Source organism: Python bivittatus, unplaced genomic scaffold (assembly GCF_059951505.1).
Source record: "Python bivittatus isolate LINGU-HERP-01145 unplaced genomic scaffold, Pbiv_v1 ctg000020_np1212, whole genome shotgun sequence".
Lineage (NCBI taxonomy): Eukaryota > Metazoa > Chordata > Lepidosauria > Squamata > Pythonidae > Python > Python bivittatus.
The window spans coordinates 73,991,666-74,018,237 of NW_028277030.1; the positions used below are offsets into that span (position 1 = coordinate 73,991,666).

General features: G+C 38.7%; 1 protein-coding gene across 3 annotated transcripts in view; it reads right to left on the reverse strand.

Annotated features, from left to right (window-relative positions):
• Positions 1 to 6,884: 6,884 nt before the first annotated feature.
• Positions 6,885 to 26,572, reverse strand: part of HIVEP2 (HIVEP zinc finger 2) — a 143,590-nt gene continuing 123,902 nt past the window's right edge. For all 3 annotated transcript variants that reach the window (XM_088141576.1, XM_088141570.1, XM_088141586.1), the window contains 4 exons: positions 18,743 to 18,918; positions 15,947 to 16,048; positions 14,194 to 15,095; positions 6,885 to 9,378 (listed from right to left, as the gene is read on the reverse strand). In XM_088141576.1, coding sequence (XP_087997702.1) covers positions 8,590 to 9,378; positions 14,194 to 15,095; positions 15,947 to 16,048; positions 18,743 to 18,918 — 1,969 coding nt within the window. In that variant the 3' untranslated portion in view covers positions 6,885 to 8,589. The remainder of the gene's footprint in view (positions 9,379 to 14,193; positions 15,096 to 15,946; positions 16,049 to 18,742; positions 18,919 to 26,572) is intronic.

Consider the following 26,572-nt stretch of genomic DNA (forward strand, 5'->3'; position numbering starts at 1 on the left):
TATGCAGGAATATAATTTCTCTCCCCCTCACCCAGAAGAAGATGAGGACAGCAACAGAAATATAGTTATCAACCAAAGGATAGTTGCAACCTTCTGACTGTGTATTTCATCCTTTAAAAAATTGTTTTCATCGGCTTCCATTTATGACTCAATTATTCCCAGCATCCATATGTTGCTGTAAAAAGTCCTTAGCTTTATTTGATTCATAGTGAGTTGTATTCTTGGCAACCAGCCATATAAATATACTAAAACCATTTTCTCCATCAAAAATAAAAATGAAATCCTATTTGCAGTGGGTTTAATTAGCAATCTGCAAATAATTTCATTGTTGAAAGCAGCACGCTTGTCCCCAGCTGTCGCTTGATTTTGACTTTCAGATGCCATTGTTGGGTTTCAGTTGTGATAATATGGAACAGCTTCATGTTCTGTGGCTGAAAATGCAGCAGCATTCAGGCACTGAATGTGGGGCAGTTCTGCCTTGGGCTCTTTGAATATCTTTTTTTTTTTTTGTTGCTTTTTTGCATCACCTCTTTAGAATATAGTGATACTGAGGAATGGTAACACTTCCAATATGGAACTGTCAATAGTAATGCTTCTGGAATAGGTGCCTGACACGAGAGCTACAGTATGCATAAAGGATTTGATGTGACAATAAATGCTTTGGATACAGGTGGTGGAAACAGATCCTCAAGTCTGAAAGGAAAATGTGTAGGAATGTAGACATGAGGGGTGGGGAACAAACTACTCTCCAAATATGTATATCATTTTGTACTTCAGCAATAGCCAACTGGATAGAGCTTCAAATGGAAACATCTCATTGGACGTTTGGAATGAGAGAGAAGATACAGGCACTAATACTGTACATAAAGCATATCATAACTAATACATGTAGCATACCAAACAACATCCAAGGGCAAGAGACAGGCCCTTTCTGGGAGACTCTGACCGTCATTACTTTTATATGGGCCTTTAAACCATTTTAGCTAAATACAGTATTGATGTAGACCTAGTTCTATAGATATAGCAGCTGTTGCTGATTGGTTGGTAGGTAGGTTAGAACTGAACTGAAAATGTTTAACTCCAGGTTTTGCAGTTTGTAATAGCATTTTATAATTTTAATTGCATGTTAGGAATATGATAAATGGAAATTATGAACAATGGATAATAATAAAGGTGTTAATCTTATAGTAGTATCTCAAAGAAAATGGCAGCGCCTAGTGAACTTGGTTGATCTTAGGAAAAGCTAAACCGAATTACACCTGCTTAGTCCTTTGGGCAGGAGACCACCAGCCCTGCAGAGCAGACTGAGAAATGGAAAAGAAAACCTCTGGAAGATGGCAAGTGCAAACACCTTTGATGTCAAGAACCTGTGTGGATGTGTCTAAAGTCACCAAGAATCAAGCTTGAGGGAGACCTTGCTTTACCTTATGCCAGTTCAGACCTTTTCAAAGGCAACTCAATTCAAGTTTATTGCAGCCCTGACAGGTGATTTGGGGGGAGAGGTTAGTTGGGGAGGAAAGGATGAACACCCAACTTCCCTGCAGCTTGTGCTCCTCAAACAGTCGTCATCCTTCCTTTGCCTTTAATATGCAACACAACTCTAATTTTGGTGTTATTTTCAGACATTAATTGTTCAACTCTTTGATAAGGTACAGGTAGTCCTCATTTAGCGACCACAATCAGGACCAGCAATTGGTAGTTAAGCAAAGCGATCACTAAGTGAAACCTTGGCTGTGCTTATTATCTTACTTAAGTTTTCCTTTGCTTTACAGACCTGCAAAGGTCATAAATGCAAGAATTGGTCATAAAGTTACTTTTTCATCACCATTGGAACTGCAAATGGTCACTAAATGAAGCAGTCACTAAACAAGGACAACCTGTATTAGTATTTTATCAAGAAATGAGATTTTATTCACTATGGACTTAATTGGGGAACTAGGTTTTTTCCACCTCACTGGAAAGAGATAGTGATTGATTGAAAGAGATTGGCATTGGTGCTGTTGGAAGTGAACGCCACTCTGTCCCCCTTTTGCCTAGATTTGTCTTCTGAATAGATACGTGCCAGACCTATTATTCTTCCTTTAGTCTCCTAGCCTTTTTATCCCCAATGTCTGCTTTTCTTTAGTCTAATTTTTCTCTTGACCTCTGTGCCTTCATCTTCTCCCCTCTGAATCAAGGAGACAATCGTGCATCCAGTAAGGCATTCTGTCTTCTGCTCCTCTAAGCCTCTATTTTAAGTGCTGTGCTTGTTGTAGTTTTTCTACACAGCCATTTGTGTGCCCAAAATCAGATGCATCATTTCTTTCATAAAAGAAAAGCTGTTCAGTGTTTTGCTCTTTAGATTGCTGCTTGTTCTTCCAATGATTGTGTGCCTATTTCAGACTGGATTTCTACAGGGCCAGCAAGATTCTAATAACTGAATATTATCAGTACTGTGTTAACCTTGTATAAACCTACAGTGACCTGATGTAATTCTTTTCATTCAAAATAGATAGAATCCAGCACCAATTATTTTGGGGGATGTTGAAAAAGCTTTCAATGTAATATCATGGATGCTTCTAAAGCTTCCCTAAATCTTTTAGGGAAAGATGGGGCTGAAGAACTAAGTGATGCAAGTTGCTGGCCAAGCATTTCATGGATAAAACTGTTCATGTTTGCTCCACATTGGAAGCTGGATGGATGGTATCTATCAAGATGATATGGTGATATCTTGTAATGTTTTTGAGCCTATGGATTTTGACGAATTCAGTTCTGGGTAACCTTAATATTTTAAGTCAGACCATATACAGGGTTGTTTTTTTTTTTTTTGAGAATGCAATGTAAATATTAGAAAGGGCTGTAAGTTCATAGGCCTTTCTCTTTTTTATGAGTTCTGAAGCCCTAGAATCAGCGTTTGTTCATTTTTAAAAAAATAATGAATGCATTTGAGAAGAGGCAAGAACAGTACATCTGGATTCAACTTGTTCTCTCTACACTGTATATTATATGGAGTATAAGGTCCATGTGAAAACAGTTCATCAACGTTATGTAGCCTAAACAACATGAAGGGACATATTATCATGTATAGTGGACATATAAAAAAGCCAAAAACTTTTGGATGCAAATAAACACATTAATTCAGAAGATTTTAAAGACTAACGTACAATTGAAACCAGAGACTTTTATTTTGGGATTAATGGACAGACAGCTAGAAAAAAAAAACCATGGAACACTGTTCTTATATATGACAACTGCAGTGAGATTACTATATACTCAAAAGTGGAAAAGTTCGACACTAACCACAATAGAGAAATGGCTGGTGAATATGATGGAACTTGCAGAGATGGCTAAATTGACTTCTTTGATTGGAGAAAAAACAGTATCTACATTTATGGCTGTCTAGAAACCCCTTATAGACTTTTTTGCATGAAACAGAAAAAAATGCACTTATGATTTGTGATTTTGATGATTAGAAAAAAAATTGGATAATAGAAAAAGTGAGCTTTTTTTGTAATCCTAGAAAAAGAGATAATTTTGTAATCATACTTATATTTGCTGCAAAGGAAATTGGAAGCTTCTTCTATTTTTATCTTTTTTTTCAGCACTTTTCTTTCTCTTTCTCTTTATTTTCTTTATTTCTGTATTAGTTTGTGTTAATTTTTATGTTCTCTTTAAAACTTTATAAAACTTTTATGGGAGGCCTGGAAGTTTGAGGGTTCTGTGCAATATCTTCGCTGTTCCTAGCACTGTACTCTTCTGGACAGAGAGCTCTGATGTTGTTCCTGGGATCTGTTGGCGCCCCTCTCCCAGCTTAGGAGTCACAGCCCCGAGTGCTCCTACCATCACTGGGACCACTTTGGCCTTTACTTTCCACATCCTTTCTAGTTCTTCCTTCAGGCCCTGGTACTTCTCATACTCCTTCTTCCTGATGTTGCTGTCACTTGGCACTGCTACATCTATCACCACCACTGTCTTTTGGTCCTTGTCTACTACCGCAATGTCTGGGCAGTACCTGCCTGTCCCTCTGGATCTGGAAGTCCCATAGGATCTTATTCTCCATGACCTTCTGTGGAATCTCCCATCTGGACTTCAGAGGGTCTAGCCCATACACTGTGCAGATGTTCTTGTACACAATGCCAGCTACTTAACTGTGCCATTCAGTATATGCTGTTCCTGCCTGGATCTTACACCCTGCCACTATGTGTTGGACTGTCTCTGAGGCCTCTTTGCACAACCTGCACCTTGGGTCCTGTCTAGTGTGGTTGAGCCCTGCTTCTATGGATCTGGTGCTTAGTGCCTGTTCTTGTGCTGCTATGATCAGTGCCTCAGTGGTGTGTTTTAGTCCAGCCCTTTCCAATCACTGGTAGGATTTCCCAATGTCAGCCTAATGTTACACAGCCTAATATTATGTATGTTATGTAGCCTAAAAGTTCAGAGAAAAAAAGTTTCTTTTTACAAAATTAAAACCTTGTAGGTTTTTATTTACAATTCAGGGATAATTTATTAGTGTAAGTATTTAAAAACATACAAACAGAAGTAGGTAGCCTGAAACCTATTGTCACTGCTCTCTGGTTTGTATTTCAAAATCACTTAGAAATGGATGAAATCAAATTAGGATATGCATGGAATAGACACAAAAGTTCAGTTGAACAATGCAATGTACAAATATTGAAAGGTGTTGTTTATTTAGAATACTGCATATCCTACATCAGATTGTTGGTCCATCTAGAAGAGTATTCACTTAAAAAGGAGTGGGGACAAAAGCCGATCAAATGATGGCACTGGTATGCAGCACAAAGCAACTCAACTCCAACCAAATACTCCAGCTACCAGGGAAAAGGTGCTTGGGGGTCAAATCAGCCCAGCTTTTCTTGGCCATGTTGAGCTGATATGGGTATGTTCCCTCTACTCTAATACCTGAGGACAGTCTTCCAAGGCTATTCTGTTTTTTTGAATCAACGGAATTAAGCAAGAGATCCCTGGAATAAGTCTTGAATACCTCATTCTCCATATTCAGTGCATTACTTATGTAACATTGTATGAGTTGGGAGAAAAGGGATGGAGTTAAATTCTTAACTAAGAACTGAATTTTTTCCATCTTGATCTATGGCTTTGTTGGATTTTCCATTATAAAAGGAATAACCTGTGCTAACCAAGCTGCTTATTAACATGTTCTTAAACAAGGTATGCCCATCCTCTCTCATTTTGAGATAAACATAAAATATTTTTATTCTAATGCATGTTGATTTAAAGCAAAATAATGTTGTTTTTTTTGCTAAATGGTGAGAATTTTATCAAGAAAAAAATTGGAAATAACATCTGAATTGCTGCTGTATGTCTAAAATAACAAAATAACTCTTGTTCCATCTTTTCATAACATTCCTGTTCCAAACAGGGCCATAACTGCTACTGAATAGCTTATTTAAATTCGTCAATATATTAATTACTAGATATTAAAAGGTGCTATGTTCAAGGGGAATTTCTAAAATATTGGAGATATAAACACATGGTTATAAAACAGAGTATGAATGTAATATTGCATTTTTTTTAAAAACTGTTAAGAGACTCAGTTGAATTCCTGAAGTTATTTCTGAATGAACTGTTGTTGCATTAGAGATGGTTATATATAATTGTATTACTAGCAAATAAATTTAATAGAGGCAAAAAAGTGTTGGTCATCTATGTTTGCAGGTGCACTTTCATGAATGAAAGTGAAGGTAGATTATTACTGGGTTATACTCATAGGATAATCTGTAGAAAAGTCCTGTGATAGCAGTTTTTTACCATATATCTGTGATCTGAGGAATGTTTTCTAAATAGTGTTGTACCCCCCAGAAAAGAAAAAAGCAAATGCTATATAGGAAACAGATTGAAGATATTGCAATTTGGGATGCATATATGTTATCATTTTATGTAACCAAATATTGTTTGACATTTTAATGACATTTTGTCACTCTTTTTAAAGTCTGAAGCCTATCTGTCGTATGAGCAATCATCCCTGGTTAAGTGGAAATTTATTGAGAACTACCTCAACTTTTCTATCACAGAAACTAGTCTCTGCTTGCTTTGTTAACCTAAATATGCTACAAAGAATCAAGTGCCAGAATGACATAAATTTGCACTAAATTATATCCTGAACTTGTATACCTTTGGCTTTCTAATTGCACCTCTTAATGCTTGCTTTGGCAATGCACATGCTAAAATTGGAATAAAGCAAAAAAGGTTTGCATTGTTGGCATCCAAACTTATGAAGTTTTCCATATCTTTGAGTGATTTTTCCCACATGGAATTGTTCCTATGTTTTCTGTATATTATGCTACTATTGCAATGCTGAAATTCATTCTAAGCATCCCTCAAATTGGATCCTTTTTGTTGGGGCTAGAAAAAGTTGTAATTCAGCAATATGGAGGACTATTGATTCTGATCCTGGTAAGGATTAATTAGTGCAATTGTGTTGGTTTGTTGGCTAATAATGGCTATTTCAGACTTATCTCTTTGAAAGATGCTTTCAGTAAAGTGGCCTACATTCAGAAGGTTTGGGTGAATTGAAAGAATGAATTAGGGTGATTTTTTTTTCTTTCAAAAACATGCAATGAGTGTCAAATATTCCAATAATAATTTTGTAATAGTTTGGAAAATTGCAGACAACCAGTGTCAATTATTAGTTGTTGTTGTTACATGCAAAATAAAATATATTACATATGTTTTTGTGCTCACAAAATGTAACATCAGTTTACACACCTCTAGGTAACATGCAGCCCAATTCTTTGCTTGGGAACAAATTCCACTGAGTTCCAGGTGGCCTCCTTGCAAGTGAAGTGCAGAATCCAGGACTGCAGCTCAGAGCTTCCCCTGCTAACTTGGGGAGGAAAGCAAAACACCACAGGAAAACTGGACACTAGATCTGTAATGTAACTGTATATTTATTTCTTTTTAAACAACACTCCTTAAATGTATTGCAATTCAGTATACAAATGTGTTTTCACAGAATTATAATCCACTAAATAGCACAGAAAATAACCCAGTTTTTTTGTTGTTGATGACTTGGGTAGATGTATGTATATTTGGGGGCATCCATCATACCTTTAAACACGTAGGAACAGTTCCTCCCAAACTTCTCCCAAGACAACTGAATGCTCTAAATGCCCTAAATCTTGATTTTGCCCGCTGATCTTTCCTCTTAGACAGATCTGCAGATATGAAAGACATTTTTTTTTCCCAACAAGGAAGAATGTCTGTCCCCAAACAGCTGTGAGCAACTATTTCTCTCCATTCCTTTCCATAACCCAGCCTACCCCTGCCCCCTGAGAAGCGAGATAACTTGGCAATATGACTCAGTTCCTTGCTTTCAACTAGCTCCAGCTCGCTTCCATGGCTCTGTCTCCTGTATGCAGTGCCCAGCACTGACTACCAGCTATCGGACCAGCCGATTATCTAAGCTCTGTGCAGACAAACCTGTGCTTTCTCACCTGGAGTAGAAGCTTGATTCCTCTGTAATCAAGGCTAAGGATGCCAGATTTCATTGCTCTTGTTTTAAAGACACTTTGATACTGATATGTGATGTCCTATCACCTGATCGTGCTTCTCTTCTGGTCAAGATCCCACTATTCACTGACCTCACTAGAAATGGGAAGAACCCTTTAAGCATTCACACAATCGATATGAAATTGCACCAGTTTTTGAAGTTGCATATATTTACACGGGGTGGAATGTTTTCCCATATTCTTTTTAAAGGAGCATATAGCAACATGTTCACATAAGACCAAATACTTTTAATATATTTATAACTGTTTTATAAAGCTTTGAAAAAACTCACAATAGCACATGGTTTTACTTTAATGCTTTACGGTACTATCTCTTTAAAATCACAATCAGCACTTTTAAGTTATAGTTGATCCAGCAAACAAGAGACAAAAAAAAAATTACAAGAGTTAAGAATGGACTGATACATCCTTTTATCTTATTTTTTAACTAATGCATAAGTGCAGAATAAGATAAGATACTCTAGTTTAAATATCTTGTTTACAATATACATTTTTGTTCTAATAATGCAACAGTAAATCCCATGCTTCACATAGAAAAGCAACCCGCAACATTAAGAAAAAATGTACAATTTATGAAACAAAGTAAATAAATATTAGTATTACAGAATCAGAGCTGTACATAAAAGCTGTTCAGTTTTTAATCATATAAAAATATTTTAGTGCAACCTCACATATATATTGATGCTTTTTTTGTTTTTTGCTTTACATTGTTTAGGTCAAAGTGTCCCAAAAAGGAAAGAAATTACATTTATTACAAAGCAGATACACAAATTCTAAAATATGTACAAATTACTGCTAAAAAATGCTTATAAGAATATAAGCAAAAGTAAAGAAAAGGCACAAACACCTGTACAGGTTAAAAGTACCAGACCCAATAAGAATTTTGAAATTTCATTTTGGTCAGGCTCATGACGACTTGTAGTTTTACTCAATTCTTTTGATACAACAAAAGTATATATAATAGCAAACTACTGTAACTTAGAACCAGCATGCTATAAATTCAAATACTTCCTTCTATCACTGGGGAAGGGGAGGGGGGAGTCAACAAGTTTTCACACCTCACAGATTACTGTGGTTTGCTTTTTTCAGAGGGTGGCTCTCTCCGTTCCTGTGTGCTTGAATCTTTCCTGCTCGGGTAGCCTAACGGTCTGACCTCCACACTGCTGTTGCTGTAAAAGGTGGAATGAGATACCGCAGTCTGCTGTGATGTACCAGGAAGGTCCTTTTCCCCACTGTGCAAGTCAAGGCTGGTGGCTGAGGCACAGATCTGACCTGGCTCAGAGCCACTAAAGTGTTCCATGCTAAAATGTGCACTTTCCAAGGGTTTCTGAAAGGGCTCGGAATCCCTTTGCAATTGCTCCGTCCCATGGAGGATTTCCTCTGTGGCAATGCGGAGAGAGGCTATGGCTTTTGTACAAGTCTGTATATTTTCTTCCTGCTCCCTCTCAACCACCCCTTCCTCCGAAGTACTCTTTTTCATCAACAGTAACTCAGAAGTAGACGTGCTGCCTTGAGCCATTGCATGCAAAGTGGGAGGACAGGCATGCTTCTCCTGATGCCTCGGGGGGATGCCTAATTCCCACTGCTTCTCCCCAGAGCTTTCTTTGGGGAGAGGCCAGATGGACGGAGCGTGTAAACCGGACAGGGCTGCAGGGAGCGAATGGACAATTTGGATGCCCCCAATGGGCATCATAGGGATAGGCGCACGAAGTTGCTGCTGGGAGTGTAGTGGAAGATGACTAAAGACATAGTCGGTAGGACCCTCAGGAAACAGGTTAGGGATGTGATGCTCCAGAATGCCTTTTTCTCCGGGCAAGTTGAAATATGGTGCCTGCAACAATCCTGCTCTTGAATTCTGCAAGCAGAGAAAGATAAAGATAAAGCAACAGCTCCCTGGTTCTGGAAGGAGAACTACACCATTCTTGTTAGTGGCTTGGCAAAACACTCATTCCATACAGCACATTAGCAACCCTACAACCCTAACCAACTATATTTAGGATGAAATGTCATGCTACTCATATGCAGGCTGGCTGGGGAATTCTAGGAGTTAAGTCCACATCTCTTAAAGTTGTCAAAGTTGAGAAACACTGTACTAGACAAAAATATTTGGAGAAGGGGCATAATCCTGACAAATTACTGGCTGAAAATGTTCACAAGAAAACCAATGAGGCAGGCTGCAGGATGATTCATAGCTTTGTTTTGGGGATCTTCTGAAGTTTTCTAAGGAAGTTTCTAAGGCAGCCCTTCAAGTTAGTTTAAGAAACTACTACACATGAAGTAGTACATGCAATCTCAGAATTTAAACAGCACAAGGAAATAATCTTTTACATGTCTTGTAGCACTGAGTGAAAAGGTAGGAGTTTATTTAGGTTGATGACCTAAACATATTCAACTGTTACACTGTTTTAATCCTGGATAACTTCTAGAACTGTATGGATTGTGCATGTAGCAGGAAGAAGCATCTGTTTTCCCAAATAATTAATGGTGAATTGGGGAGGGGATCACTTTACAGTCACTGAGAAATATGCAGGCAGATGTAGACAACAAAAGTTATTTATTCAAGGTTTTATATTTATGATTTATGTTGATCATGATTATTTGATAACTTGATAATTTTTGTAATGTTATGTATGTCACCACTATAAGCCACATAGTCGAATGACTTAAGTGGCCTAAAGACATTTGTAAACAAATAAATAAAAATACCACCCCTTTCCATAGGACTTGAGGCAGTTTACAAAAGCAAGGAAAATACAAAAAATTCAATAGCACACAAATCAAAACTATCTAATAACAAGCCTGCACACCATTGAGCAATTGACAAAAGAAGGTTTGGGGTTCCTGATGTCGGAAGGCAACAGATTACACTCCTACTTTAGATAGATTGTAGACCCTGAGTAATCCCTCCCTGCAGTAAAACACAGGGTAGGCCAGATCTGGTTAGGAAAACAGTCCTGTAGTACCCAGGAGCTGATCCAGATACAACTTTAAGCAGTACTTTGAATTAGACCTGGAAGCAACCAGTGCAACAACTGGAACATAGGTGTTGGGTGGCTCAACTGTAGCAGATGGGCTGTCACATTTGGGACCAATTGAGTCTTCCGAGTCATCTTCAAAGGCAGCCCCTTGGAGGGCTGTTGGGCAAAAATACAAGTAGCTCGTTGTCACTCATGCCCTGGTCACCTCCCAGGTAGACTACTGTAATGTGCTGTACGTGGGGCTGCCCTTGAAGAATATCCAGAAGCTTCAGCTGGTACAAAATGTGGCAGCACGGGCAGTTACATGTGTCCAATATTACACCTCTGCTCCATGAGCTGCACTGCTCAACAGTAACCAGCCTCTGCCTGGTTACATCTGCCTGCCCCATCAGGTCTGGCAGAAGAGGTATGTTGCAGTCCCATCTGTTAAGGAGTTATATCTGGTGGGACCCAGGGAGAGGGGCCTTTTCAGTCATGGCACCCACCCTGTGGAACATTGTTCCCCCTGAGTGAGACTGGCCCCATCCTTGATAACCTTCTGGAGGTCTCTCAAAACATGGTTATGTCAACAGGCTTGGGGATCTCAAGGAAATGGTGAACTAGTGAGGTGGCTGTATTGCTTATAACATTGAACCCTCTCTGCTAGTCTGTTAATAGTAATACTGATGGATGTCTTTTAATAGTAGAATGTTTTAATATTGTTTATTTTATGGTTTGTTTTTTATTGAATGCCACCCAGAGTCATGTTTTGTAAGATGGTCAGCTATATAAATATGAAGTAAATAAACTACAGACCCCACTGCTGCAAAGGTGATGCCTCTGAAGATTAGCCTACTGAATTTTAACTCTTTTTCTTATGCCTAATTAGGGCTTGTCTCTCCTTTCTTTCTCTGTCCATTTACCTCCTCCATTTACTACATCCTCATCTAATTTCACCCCCCACACACACATTTTTCAATGCCAGTCTACTTTATCCCCTACCCCATTTCCATCCTTGTTACTTTCCCTTTCTTTTTGCTGCTTCTGTTGGAAAGAGAGTTTGGGAACATGGCTTCGAGCAAGTGTACGCACAAGCATGTGTTAAAACTGTCATAGCACACATTTTCGGGAGGTGGCAGAAATCTGCAGGACTGTTTGCAGCTGGAGTCAGCAACTCAAGGCTGACAAGCAATGCTTTCCCAGAATTTTTGTCTGTGTTTTAATTTCTTTTCTGTCTACTCTTGGGGGGTGGGGGTGTCATTTTGAATTCAGGTGTAAGTATAAATAAAGAAAGAAAATCTTTGTTCTGAAAAATACATCTGTGGGTAACAGACTGGCATGAAACAGCGCAGTTATTCATACATCTAATAATTTTTATCTAAAAATACAGCTGATTACAGAGATAGTTTTTTTTAAAAAAATGCTAATAAAATTATTCATGTCAGTGTTTTGAACTTGCTGCCTCAGTGTAAGACATCCTAGTTCCAGGACAGTTAACCAATGCTGTTATAACATCCGGAGAACTTGTTACAGAAAAGCCTTTAATGAAATTATAGATCTCTGCTATGTAGTAGGTTGCATCAAGCACCATCAGTGCAAATAAGTGCAAAAGAAGACAGTGTGGATCACAGACCACTAGATTTACCTCTGACACAATGTGAAAAGGTCAGTGGCATTATTCTTAAGAAGCAAAGGACTTTGATATTTGAAAACCTATACATTATTTCCTAGTTCCTCAGCTGGCCAAATAAAGATATTATTCCACATGGATTCTGCTCTGTATTAGATCCAAAACCCTCCTAGCTGGTCAAGCATCCTGGGAGACATGTGGTTGGATCCAGGTAGTTTTAAATTCATCCTTGAGGAAAGGAGTGATCCTGTTCTTAAGGAAGCAGTGGTCTGTCCCCTCCTCAAGAAGCCATTGCTAGGTTCTATTTAATTAGATATTTGACAACTACATTTTATATAGACAATGTATATAAATAATATATTTGTAGATACATTCACTGTTCAGACAGTTAGAAACCCCACTTTTAAAATGTTTTTTTTTCTTTTTTTCCTCTCTTTTCCTCTCTTTTCCTTTTTCTGTATTTTTCTTTATTATGTTCTTTTCTACATATATATATATATATATATATATATATATATATATATATATATATATTTATCTGCACTCAGTCGTTACCGACTCTGCAGTGACTGCTTGGATGAGTCCTTGCAGTTTTCAAGGCAATTGTTTTTCGGAAGTGGTTTGCCAGAGCCTCCTTCCTAGAGCAGAGCCCAGCTGGCGAACGCAGGAGGCGGGGTTTCCGTTGCTTCGCGCCCTTTTTGGGCGCGCGCGGTTTTTCGCGCTTACCAGCAACTGCTCCCGACTCCTTTTTTGCAAGTCACCGCCAGCATTTTTCCTCCCACTGGAGTGAGAGTACCCATTTATCTACTCACGTGAGTTTTCGAACTGTTGGGTTTACAGGAACTGGGGAGGAAACAGGAGCTCACCCTGCTAATGCGAAGGCTGGACTCGAACCGCTGAAGCGTCGACCATTTCTGGCCGGCAACTTTCAGCGTCATTAAGCCGCTGCGCCACTGCGTCCCCCTACGTATATATTATCTTATGTTATAATTTTATGTATATATTGTTATATGTTAACGGTGTTTCGTATGTATTATGCAATGTCTTATACATATTCATTTGTTATTTTTAATTAATAAAGTTTGGGGGGGAAAAAAGAAGCCATTGCTAGATTCATGGACTATACAAATTTCTTCCCTTTTTAGGGAATCTTGTTGAGAAGGAGATTGGATTGCAGCTCTGGAGGGCCCTGGAGGAAACAGATTATCTAGACCTTTTTCAGCTGGGTTTTAGGCCTGGAAATATAATATTGCGATAGCACTGATCTCACTTGCTGATTATTTTTGGCAGGACGAGAATAGAGTTGGTGCATCCATCTTGGCCCTCCTTAAACTCTCAGCAGCTTTTGGCACCATCTTTTTGGACTGACTTAGTGGGTGGGAGAGAGAAGCATGGTGTTGAAGTGATTCTGTTCCTTCCTCTGTGGGTTGCTTGAGTTGGTATTGGAGAGTGAGAATTCCAACCTATTCCCCTTGTTTGTGGGATTCCTTGGGGCTCTATTCTCTCCCCAATATGCTGATGATACTCACTGTGAGTATCACTGTCAGTGATTCTTGCCAGAGGTAGCCACAAGAAAAGTGCTTGGGGACTTGGTCCTGGGGTCTCAGGTTGCTCACTTCTATTCTACTGTTTTCATCAGTGTAAAGAACAAATTGCTTCATTTAAATAAATAGAACTTAGATCCAACTCTACATGAATGAAAGTACAGTAATGTAAATAGATTTCTCCTCCTTCCCATCAAAGCCTCCAAAAAGACCTTCAAGAACTAGCAGATAAGGAAGGGCCTGGGTCATGGGATAGGAAGCTGCAGTAACAGGGAAAAGCAAAAAAACCCCCCCAACAACCTAAGCAGAAACAGATGTTTATGGGGCTCATATCTCATTGACTAACAAGATGTAAGGATCTGTCTGCCAACCAAAACCAATATCCTAGTCTGAGCACATATCCTAGCAATTAAGCCAATTCTGAGAGTTCAGTTTCCATTACCTCAGAATCCAACTGACATAATAGAAGAAAGAATGTTAAAAAGTTTTTTGTAGACAATCATTTTAGGAGGCCTATTTCCACATTATTTTCAACTTACCGAATGTCCCAAGGGAACTGACTCAGATTGTATATACTGTCCCAAGGGCAACGATGGGTTATGGTATAAGCCTCTCCGGGGTGATGCTGCTCTAATAGAGGCCATATATCGTCTTTCTCTTCGTGGAGACAGATCTCTTCGAGAAGATGCATCCTTCCCAGGGGACACTGGCCTCCGTGGTGACAGATGCCGTCTTGGGGAAGCATCTCTACGTGGTGATAACTCTCTTCTTAGGACAGCTTCCTTTCTTGGTGAAAGATGTCTGATAGGTGAAATCTCTCTTCTTGGTGATAGATGCCTTCTAGGTGACAGATCTCCTTTGGGTATTAAATATCTCTTTGGTGAGTTATCTCTGTATGGTGAGGAATCATACCCAGGGGATGATTGTTGGCTGGATGATGAAAAATCTCTAGGAGATGAGTTGGACTCCAAGGAAATCATATAATCTTCATCCATGCAGCTAGGTATGTCAAGTCTGTCTTTGTCAGGTTCAGAATCTGTACTTTTATTCTGGAAAAATCTTTGATATTCTGTCATTGGTGAATCATCACACGAATCACTTGTTGTTAAGAGGTGAGTAACCTGAATGCTAGGTAAAGTGACCAAATAACTTATCAAGGAGGAATGTCCCACAGAACTCTCAGGAGAACCCCCATAAGATGTAGTAGCAGTATTCACAGATAATGAGGAAAATCGGGGTGGCTGGGGGCTAGTGCTTCGAGATCTTGTCTTGGGTGTTGAGTCTCCAAAAGCATCATCAAAATCATCTTCATCTTCATCATCCTCATCATTGTCTTCTCCATCCTCTCCATCAGACTCCTCAGCATCAGAGAATTGATGCTCAGTTGACGTGCCAGTCATGTTGTTCTTCTCAATTTCTTGGTGGTTATCTTCCATATTTTCTGAAACAAGTGTAACAAATCAGTAAGTCATATGCAAGGGACACAAAACTGAACTCAACTGCAGATCTTTTTTGCCCATAAAGCTATTGATTGTGCCTAAAGCTCCCATTGCAATGTGATAGAGAAAGATGCTTTTCAGTAATACATGGGTAGGACATCTACTTTAGACATTTTTCTGCACCATCAAATGCATAATCCTGTTTGATTTCCATGCCTCTCTGAGACTTTTTGCAAAATTGAATAAATTCAGAGTACAACCAAAATCACATGATATTTGATTGCCAACCAGCATTTACATACATAAGGTATACTTACAACTGTATACCTGCTTCAGGGGAATAGTTGATTAACCTGATAGGGCTTACATCTAAGTAGAGTTGTACTATTAAAAAATATGAGCTGTAGTTATCCAGTAATATGCCTTTAAAAAGTTTATTATACCACAATGAGGCCTAAATTACTATTTTTCTCCTGCCAAAAAACTAGGAGCTGAGATGTTCAGATACCTTGTGTAAAGTGCAGTGAGGAAAACTTTAACAGCATTGTGTGGTACCAAAATTTCTCACACTCTTTTGAGAAAAAAATTATGTCAACTTCTAAGAATATTGTGTGTTAGAACCAGTTGCATACCTTACTGAGTGGGACGGGATAGGATGAGATAAATAAGACATAAAGATAACCTTTACATTCTGTAAACTTCAAACCAACATATCAATATTATTTCCAATGCTTTAGTGTTGACATGAGGGAAAACATAAATTCTTAACATAGCCTCTCTTGTCAGTAAGTGATAGAATGTGATGAGTCATTTGTATACTGCAATGACTCCAGCAGTCCAGAAACTCATATACCTGCTTCCTCAGTTTCCACATCATCCACTGACGTCATTGATACCCCCAGCTCCAGGCATTTTTTCATGTGCGCTTTTGACTTCATATGCTTTGTCAGATTCCCTGTGGAAAACACAAAGATGAACTAGACAAGATGGCACCAGTTTAAAATTCATACTGACTCTTCAAGATGTTTCCCATCTTTTCCTTCTCAGCTGGATAGGGAATTAGTGAATTGGACAGAGAGATAAAACAAATTCATTTTATAAATGTCACTGCAGCAAGAATAATTTCATAGAAGTGCATGTTTCTTCTTTTCTTCTCTCTTCACAGCCAAGCTGTTCAGGACTACTGAACCTCAATCTTCTTTTTGTGCCCCGTCATTGTTAATAATGCATCATCATCATCATCATCATCATCATCATCATCATCATCATCTCATCACCACCACCAAATACTGGAAAAGAATTGACATTTCAATTGTCTGAATGAGATGTGAACATATTTAAGGCTGCACTGAGAAGGAGAAGGAAAATTGAAGATGTCAGGCCAATTCTGCCATCTGACATAAATATTCCTCCTCCCATCTTGAAAAGACGAGGAAACAAATGGTTAATCTAGGACTGACCAGGTTGGCACACTTGGACTATCATATAATGATCTCATGCAAGATATTGTGGAGCTCCCTTTCCATGGGTGGAAAAGGAGATCTGCCATCACATTAAGATAAGGAGAACCTCTTCCACTGTTGTTCCTCTACTACCAATATTTCAACTGTGATTAGGGGAGAAGGTGTTGAATGTGGCCTCAAGGGATCTAGGAAATTCAAAGCCCTTCCAGTCATCTACCACAGAAGTATGCACCCTGCACAGCCCCTCCCTAAAACGGCCCAGAATCTACACCAGTCCTGGCACTGTTGTAACTAATATGATACCTTGTAGGAGGGGATTTTTACAAAGAAATGACTGCACAGTAAAAAATACTCAAATAAAAAAAAGAAACAGCTGCTGCTCTGACCTCCCACCCTGAATGCAATGAACAAGGAGGACATAAACACTTTGCAGAAACTTCACAAGGTGCTTTCCCATTTGCCTGCCTCTGACTTCTAGCTACTTAATTGTAAGCCGCCCAGAGTCACAAAAGTGAGATGGATGGCTATATAAACTTGAATGAATGAATGAATGAATGAATGAATGAATGAATGAATGAATGAATGAATGAAGACTTCCAAAATATAGTAAACAAAGAATTGTTCAGCATCTTTGAGACTAAAAATTTTATTATTATCTAAGCTTGTGGATTACTTTATTTATTAAATTTAAGTCTCTCAGAGGTTTATGGTTAGACCTAAAATCAACATTAAAACCAGATATATGGCTCAAGCAACAAATAAAAAAAGAAAGCCAGCAGCCAAAAACCACAATTAAAAACCTACTTTAAAAAAGGCATTTGTAGGGCCTACCAAAGAAGTTATGACCCTGAACAAACCAGGGAGTGCATTCCACAGAACTGGGATGATCAGAGAGAAGGCTCAACCATGAATCACTGTGGGACAGGCCAAAGGCTGCTGTAGCTGAATTTCTTCAGAAGATCTCAGTCAGCTGGGGATATGGAGGAAGGGGATCTTATAGAAACTCAGCTCCACTTCTTTATACACAAGTACATGACAACTTACTCCAGAATAAATTTGCAAGTTCTTGAGGTGCAACTAGACTAACTTTTACAACAGGTTACAAGTTATTATTGAAACATAATTAACAATCAGATATATTTGAAAAATGAGTTCATAAATAGTTCTGTTAATTGTGCTATCCTCCCTACAGATATTTGCTGATTCTTCACACTATTCAGTCTCAATGTAACACCTCAAGCATGTGAAGGCATCACCTTTTACAGGAGATTTTTGCAGCCTGATGACCTCCAGATGTGTTAGATTACAACTCCTCAATATCCTAGCACATCTGGCGTGTACCATCCCTAGGGAAGGTTGGCCCATCAAATGCTGCTGAGAGGTCAAACCGTACATTAGTACTGAAAAATTAAGCAGATTAGTCCTCTGTACATACACAGAGAGTAGATATTTCCCCACTATCATTAGGAGCAGGAGCAGGCCACCAATGGCTTTAGCGTTATAAATTAAGCAGTTAGCATTATTTTCATTAAAAAGGGGGGGGCTGATTAAAAATCAGTCCTGGCTCCCGTGGCCATCTTTTGGGGCAGTTTTGCAGAAATGATAAATGGAAGCTGCTTCTCCTTCCCTGTGGCAGTGAGTACCCATGGACATGTGCTAGCAGATCTCAATCCATAATTCATGTGAGTGTGGATGGAGGGGCCCACCTGGAGTCTGTGGAATGGTGCATTATTAATAATTGTGAAACTGACCCACCATAAAGGCAGCTTAGGAATTCTCAGCTTGGCACAGCTAATGTTCCAGTTCTGCAATGTGCTACTGCAAATGTACAATCTCTTGATGTAATTGATATTTGCACCAAAACATTTTCAGCACAAAAGTAATAATTGCCAAGGCAATTTTATGCCACTACATTTCCTCTGCAGACAGATGGGCTGGGTCGAAGCCCTTATTTCTTAATGTAGTTACACAAAGTGGATCTCTCTCACAAACACATCAAACCTTGAATCACTTATTCAAATAGGAGTGGTGCATTTCATGACATTTTATTTTCAGAAATAAAAGCCCCCCTGGTTTAAGAAACTTCTCTTATACTTGCAAGGATGGAAGTCAGAGCACCAAGAGCACATTTTGTCATCTACCAACCCCCAGCAAAAAATCAAATCAAAGCAAAACTGATCAGATACCTTTTGTTTTGAAGGCAAAATTACACAACTTGCATATATAAGGCCGTACATCAGTGTGAGTCCGGATATGCTTTTTCAGCATGCTGGGTTTCTTACAGCGGATTCCACATTCTTCACAAATATACTTTCCTCGTCCACGTCCCCTGACATACACATAATCCTCGTTTGATTTATATCTGTTAGAAGAAAGTCAGAATGAAATAGGAAACAACCAAACTGGCCATTTTTATTCACAAAGATTGCATTTAGTTGAAGTATTTGAATGTTACCTTCCAAGGCAAAAGCACTGCTCATGAGGGTGACAAGCAGAAAAGGAATAAAGCCAACATGCTATAAAAGTTAAAACACCCCTTCAAAATAATAAAGAGGGTCACTTTGGTGTAGTGGTTAAGGTGCCAGGCTAGAAACCGGGTGACCGTGAGATTTAGCCCTTCCTGAGGCACAAAGCCAGCTGGGTGACCTGGGGCCAGTCACTCTCTCTCAGCCCTAAGAAGCAGGCAAGGGCAAACCACTGTTGAAATCTTGCCAAAAAAACCGCAGAGACTTGTCCAGGCAGTCGCCAGGAGTCAAGACTGACTCGAAGGTGCGCGCGCACACAAAGACACACAGTTATATCTGAGCAGGAACACTTATTCAGAAGAAGCTAGGCAAAGGATTTTCTCCCCTCCTGCTTTTTTTTTTTAAGCTTTCTTAAAAGCTGGCAACTCTGTCAATATCTTTAGGCGTAGGCCCTATTGTGGGACTATAAAATTACTTTTCTACTAGGGAATTCCAGAAAGTTTCCAAGCATTTGTGCATTTGCAGAACAGGACTGTCAGCAAACCTGTTTCAGTTCCTTTGCTTTGCATGTGTTCATGATTAGCTACTACTTTACATTCAGAAGCATACAATATAACAAACAGCACAGTTCCTTGCTCAAGCAGATCATATGGTCCATTGAAGGCTATCTCCCCCCCCCCCAACAAAACCAAGGGAATGCTTTCGTATGTCAGCATCATGTTGATATGACCACATACTTGGCAAATATTCACTGTATGCATCTTCTTACAGAGACAGACCTTTGCTCAGTGACCATTTTTTCTTGTTGAACCAGAACTGTTACACAGAGATCAAATATGCAAACGTGAGCAAATTTGAACTGCCCATATGAAATTGTTTTCTTTCTTCAATGTACACTCCTCATTAAAGGCATGGAATTTAAAACTTCCAGCATTCCCAATCATAGAGCCGCAGTTATTTTAACATACCTCACACCCCCACCATACATGTCCTCCCTCTTGAGTTCCAAAGGGATCATTCTTCTACAGATCAGCTAAATAAGATACCCAAACAATGATTTCTTTATGTTTACTCCATATTTATACTAGGGAAAGAGAAGCGTTTATACCCAGTTCTGGGAAAGACTTTGAAGATCATAGGCTAACTCTGACTGGGGCAAAGGTAGAGTAAATAAAGACCAGCAAGATAAGAAGACATTTTCAAAATCAGCAAGGACATCAATGCATGCATCACACCTCTACACATCAGCTCCAGGCACCTTATCAGTCTTCTTAAAAACAATAACTTTGCCGTAGAAGAATCCATTCTTCTTCCAACCATTCCTCCTTTCTGTCCAATATACTCTAAAACCATTTACAGTGGCATACATTTGCCTAAAGAATGCTTGCGTAAGTTGCTTGTGTGCACATTCCCAACCACACAATGCAATCCTATACATTCCTATTCAGATGTGAGTTCAGCTAAGTTCAGTGAGGTTTATTCCCACGTAAGAGAGTAGCGGGCTTGCACTCTTCATGACAGAATCAAACAAGAGACAATCAGACAGCATTTTTGCAGTGGCTTCTAACAGAAGACCAGAATGTTTTTACTTCCTGAAAATAGCTAGGTTCGCTCACAAATACCTCTGCTTTGCTCCCAGCCATCATTTAAGCAAATGGCAAATCCTGGAGGCAAATGGAATACCCAGCTGTAAATGGCTGCTGATGGTTGTTTCATTTTTTTACCATTGTCAAGCTGCCTTTGCTCCTAACCAACTGGAAAAAAAAAAGTAATGTTTTCAGCAAGAGGAGGATATTAAATCGCCCACTGATAAAGTGAGTGCCAAGAACCCCTGGGAGAAAAAAGACAAGCAGAATCTAGAAGTAAATCTATTGTTGATGCTGTTTGGAATTGGTGACCTTTCCAGGTCAAGACTTTGTAGCAGGACCACACTTTGAAAAACGTGGAGGTCCCAGGAAATTCATGACAGTTGGTAGGTAAAAGGATTACATGCCTTCACTCTTCCTGTCTAGAAAATCTGCACTGATACTTTTTTCTTGTCTCTGAAGACAACCAACTTCCAAAAGGATGTCTGCATGGCAGATAGTTATCTCACTATGGGAGGCCACATGAATGATTTTCACTATATCTTGTACATACCCTTTTCCCTTAAAGTAGGATGATCTTCCTGATAATTTTTAACCAGAGAAAAGACCACATTATTGAAAATATACTAGAATTTGCTAAACTCCAGAATGGACACATAATGAACAGAACTCCTGTTCAAGCAATTGTTTAAGAAGGAATAGGATTTCTATTCTATTTTTTTAGGAAATCAATGTTACCCTTTAGTGCAAGACATTATAGTTTTACTAACAAAGAGAGAGGAAAATGATATAGGGGTCATGCCTGGCCATGTTCCAAAGAGGTCTTTCAGCTAAGAGCTCTGTTGGCTCCATCTAGTCTAATTCATCATCCTGCTGTGAACACTGTCAAGTAGACAGTCCCTCACAAAGCAAGCTTTCCTCTATCATATGTCCCTGTGGTAGGGTGTTACCTTTTTTTTCTATCTTATCACAGCTAAAATTTGAGCACATGCAATGATCTTTCTTCTGTTGTCATGTTCCAAATGATTATGGCTTAGTTTGGTTTGGTTTTTTTTTTTTAATACATGTCTCAAATATTAGATAATCAGGGCAATGAAGAATCTTTCTTTTGAAAGACCAAGACATAGATTAAATGTTGCCATCATGCAGATGCTCCATAGCCCTTTGGACAGATAGGTCTTTGCGCCTTGTTTGTTACACACACACACATTTATTACAGCCCTAAGGCCAGATATAATCAAAATATATAATAGTAACCATCTTACATTTATGTATATATATAAAACAAACCAATATTATTTAATCTACAATTAAAATAAAAGTACTAAAATATATCAGAGTAAAATACTATGTTATGAAGTTTTAAATCTAAATGATGGTGGAGCATATTGTGCAGATGGTAGCACAAAACTGGGCAACTTGGGAGGATATTTACAGATCCTTGTCCAAAAGGAGTAACATTAAATAGAAATCACTCTCCCTGCCAGGACGTCTCTTCAGTATCGGGTATATAAATATCTGTCTAGAGTCCTTATATAAGAAACAGTATAATAATATATGGCTTAGTGTTTCTATTGAGCCATCTCCACATGGACCCTTGTTTGTTTGTATTTGCTAGGTACATCAGTCAGTGATACATTATTTTCCATAAAGTCCTTCAGCCTCTTGTTTTACACATATTCTGTTATCTTATCCCACTTCTACCACTGATCTGCTCCTGATACGGAGGCTCCAGAAGGTGATCTACTAAGCTTATTAAACTTATGAGTTTCCTAATAAGTAGTTTCTCCAAATACTCTAAGTATTAAAAACTGCTATCTATGGAAAGTAATTTTTGCTATTCAAATACCTTCATTTGAATCACACTTATCAATAGCTAATGCTAATGCCTTCCAAATGACAAACAATAAAGAAATTCGCACTGGCAAAGCACAGTTAGTAAGAACAACAACAAAAGGCTTTTACATTTTTTAAAACTGCAATGAAGAAAAACATCTTATAGAACTAAGGAGGACCTCAGAAAAAATCACCACCATAACTTTAAAGATGGCACATTATTACACTGAAACAATATTAAACTATATTTAATGAAATACAGCAAAATATCAGTATGCAAAAAGAAGCTTGAGAGGTGACAGACTGGTTGTAACAATTACAGTGCCATGTTCTGCATGTATGCCAAGTATGACATCTTTCACATATGATAAAACTATACTGCCTGTCTAATAGCAGTCCTTTATTGTTTATATATAGCAGAATCCATTGCATGAAGAGAAATTTCATAATTTCTGTGCAGATACAGAGAAAAACTGACTCTTCCCCCCTGCCCCCCGCCAGTTCTCCAGATGTCCACTTTGGGACCATAGCAAAGTGGTTAGTAGCAGTGTCCTATACAGGGCCCGGCCAATGACAACATCTGTTCTGGACAGAGAGATCAATGTTTCTGTATAATTGCCTCTTTCTGTTCTACTGGATGGGATGAACATATATGCAAGAGGCATATAAATAAGTTGAAATTAGATATCACTGAACTTTAAACTGTCAAAAAACATAGCCACATTCAGCTCCAAATTTGGATCACAGTAGCTGATAACAGTGATCTTAATTCTTCCAATAAGCAAAAATGTGGAATGGCTTTGTATGTGTGGATTTGTATTTCATCAAAAACGAGTCTGAGACAAGATATCTAAGTCCCTTATACATATCAACCTTGAATCTTTTTGTGTGTATTAGACATGTCTTACGTATGTGGTTTGAACCCTTGGTTTGATTACAAACTATGATTTGCTGCACTGAAAATGCCTGGAGATTACAAATACAGGTAGTCCTCATTTAGTGACCACAATTGGGACTGCAACTCAGTCATTAAGTGAAGCAGTCACTAAGTGAAACTGTGACCATGCTTATGATCTTACTTCAGCTTTCCTTTGCTTTACAGACCTGTGAAAGTTGTAAATGCAAGGATTGGTCACAAAGTTACTTTTTTATCACTGTCATAACTGCAAACGGTTGCTAAACAAGGCAGTCACTAAACGAGGACCTGTAAGTTTATCTTTTATTTATCTGGTAATATGGGAGAATTTACAGTGAGACTATTAGAGGGCAATCTTTTAAAAGAGAAGTAGTAGGAAAGACCTTCTGTCTACATGCAGGTTATCTTTCTTAATCCTACAAGACATGGTGGAATAACAGAAAGAGTTGGTGGGAAATATGTTGACTAAAGTAGCAGTAAAATTATAGCAAGAACTACAGAAGACATATATTGAGGAATGGATTCAGTCCTCTTTAGCACATTTATTGAATGTGCGAAAGCAAAAGTGTCTAGAGGACAGGGCTGTGCATGTTAGCCCTATTCCTACCATTCTTGTTTCCTCATTCTCCTTGCATTCACACAGGTAGTATGAAAGGAAGCTGAATTTACAATTGCTTGAATATGAGGACACATTCCATGTTATCTGGGGTCCTTGCAGGATCATTGACTGCATGGAGGATCTATACTCATGGTTTGAGCAAATTCAAGTACAGCTCCTTTTCAGACCTCTTCCCCAACCTCCAGGAGAATAAAGGACAGGCAGGGTGAGCAACACCTGATGACCTGTGCAGGAAGGCACATCATGATGCCTCTCACTGGATTCCCATATCTCTTTCTATGATCACTAGACTTATTTTTTCATTCAAAAAATGGTAAAGTTATCAGGCTGACTAAATTCTAGCAGAATTAAATATAAATGTTGGCTGGTGGGCAGCAGATGCTATCGGACTGGAGCAAATTGATCACTGTCTCGTTGTATTAAAAAGGGGACAAAGAATCCAGCAAATGTTTGTGCAGTCAATCTGCTGAGAATTGTAAGCAAGCTTTATGCAAGACACCTCTACTAGAAATTGGTGGACTTCATACAGTAGGTAAAATTTTGACAGAGGAACAAGTTGGTTTTAAGAAAAGCAGGTCAGTTCAAAAGAGTTTCATCCCACTACGCTGGCCACCAAATCTGTTTTGCTTTTTCCTGTATGCAGACAATACAATCATCCTATCTATATCTCAAGTGGTTTTGAGAGGATACTTCCAGGAACTTGCACCTTATTACAGAGAGAATGGCATTCTCAAGAAATCCTGTTATATGATGCCATTCTTAGAATAGTGATAGTATTTGAATAAACTAAACTAAATCATTGGTTTGGTTTATTCAGTGCTGAAGCATGAAAAGGTATTTGTAGTCTCTTTTAATATTTCAACATTCTGGAATGAACAAACAAGGACCATTTCTATGTGGTCCAAGTCTCACATATCACATTTTGTCAACCGCAGTGGCAAGGAATATGTCCTGGCTGCAGTTAAGTTCTATACAATGCAGAGCAAAGGCCATAAGCTGTCTGAATCTTGGTGCACAGGTCTGCAACTATCACAGTGTGGCTCAATTCAGTCATTTAATCAAATTTCTAAAGAGCCCTGACTGGCAAGCCCCGATATGTATCTAATTTGTCATTAAAATCTGCCTTGATTTCAGCAAGCCTGCATGCTTAGGACTTGGTTACTTATGGGACTGTCTCTCCCCAGCTGTTTCTTCCTTCCTATCCGATCTGGCAGGAAGGGCATGCTCCAGGTACCATAAGTTAGAGAGTGTCAACTGGTGGAGCCCAGAAAGAGATTAGAATGGCCCCATTCCTGTTGGCTTTTTGTAAGGCTTTGAAAACCTGGCTTTGTGCCTCAGCCTGGGGCCCTGGATGTGGGTTACAGCCTGTCTCTTGGTTGTATGGATAAGTTAGATCATACACGGCTATGTGTTTTTATTTTTGTTTATATTATGTATTTTGTTTTTTTATTTGTTTTATTGTAAGCCGCCTAGACTCACGTAAAAATGAAATGGGTGGCTATATAAATAGAGTAAAATAAAAATAAACTACCCAGAGTCTGGGAGTGGGTGTTCATAACAAATTTAAATAAATATATAAATAATAATAATAATTTTTTTCCCTTCCTAGTGTTTTACCCACAGGTGCAGTTGATCCATTGCTTGTGACAGGAATTGAAAGACCACCTGTGGATGACTTTGACTGGCCCAAAGTCATACACAGCCAGTTTTCATGCCTAAGGTAGGACTAGAACTCACAGTCTCCTGGTTTCTTGCCTGGTGCCTTAACCACTAGACTAAACTGGCTGTTTATATAAACAATAATAAATAACAGTAGTAGTAGTAGTAGTAGTAGTAGTAGTAGTATTCTCATCATTATTATTTAAAAAGGGATCTCTTTCCTCTGCCCCTAGTATAGGATTGGGCCCATGCATATAACCTTATTACCTGCCTATTTTATATTATGAGGGGCATTAAGGCTGCCTGAAGAGGGTTCCTAGTTAAGAGGAGGAGAGGCTGGGGGTGAGGAGAATCAGCTTTGCACATATTGTTGTCTTCCTGGTAGGTAAGTTTTCAAATTCACTGCTTTGGGGAAATTAAGAGTTGTGATTTATAATATGATATCATCCTAACATAGCCTGTATGTGATGTATTTTTTGATTTTCAGGCAGGCCGCCACATGCAGAAATGTACACTGTGCTTTATACTTAGGGTTGGTCTGATTTTGAGCTTTTGGGTGATTAAATTAAAAAAACATATTACAATGTTTATTTATTGAGCTTTGCAGTTGTATTGCCAAATGCAGATCAAGGCACACTGTACTAATATGCCCATTAGAAGCAGGCCTCCGTCTAATAGCTAATGAACTATATTGCTTATGGGCTGTACTGCTGAATGTGTTGCTGTTGGTCTGCAATAAAGCTCCATAAAACATGCTTAACTGTTGCTCCTGTTGTTTACTATAGGACTTTTGATTTAAAAAAAAAAAGTTGGCTCATTTTTCAGTAGAGTAGGTAGTATGTAACATTCATCACCTATTTATTTTATCAAATCTCTTCCATCTGAACATAATCCACTTGAAGTTTTAATGAATAGCTTTTTATTTCATGCACAGC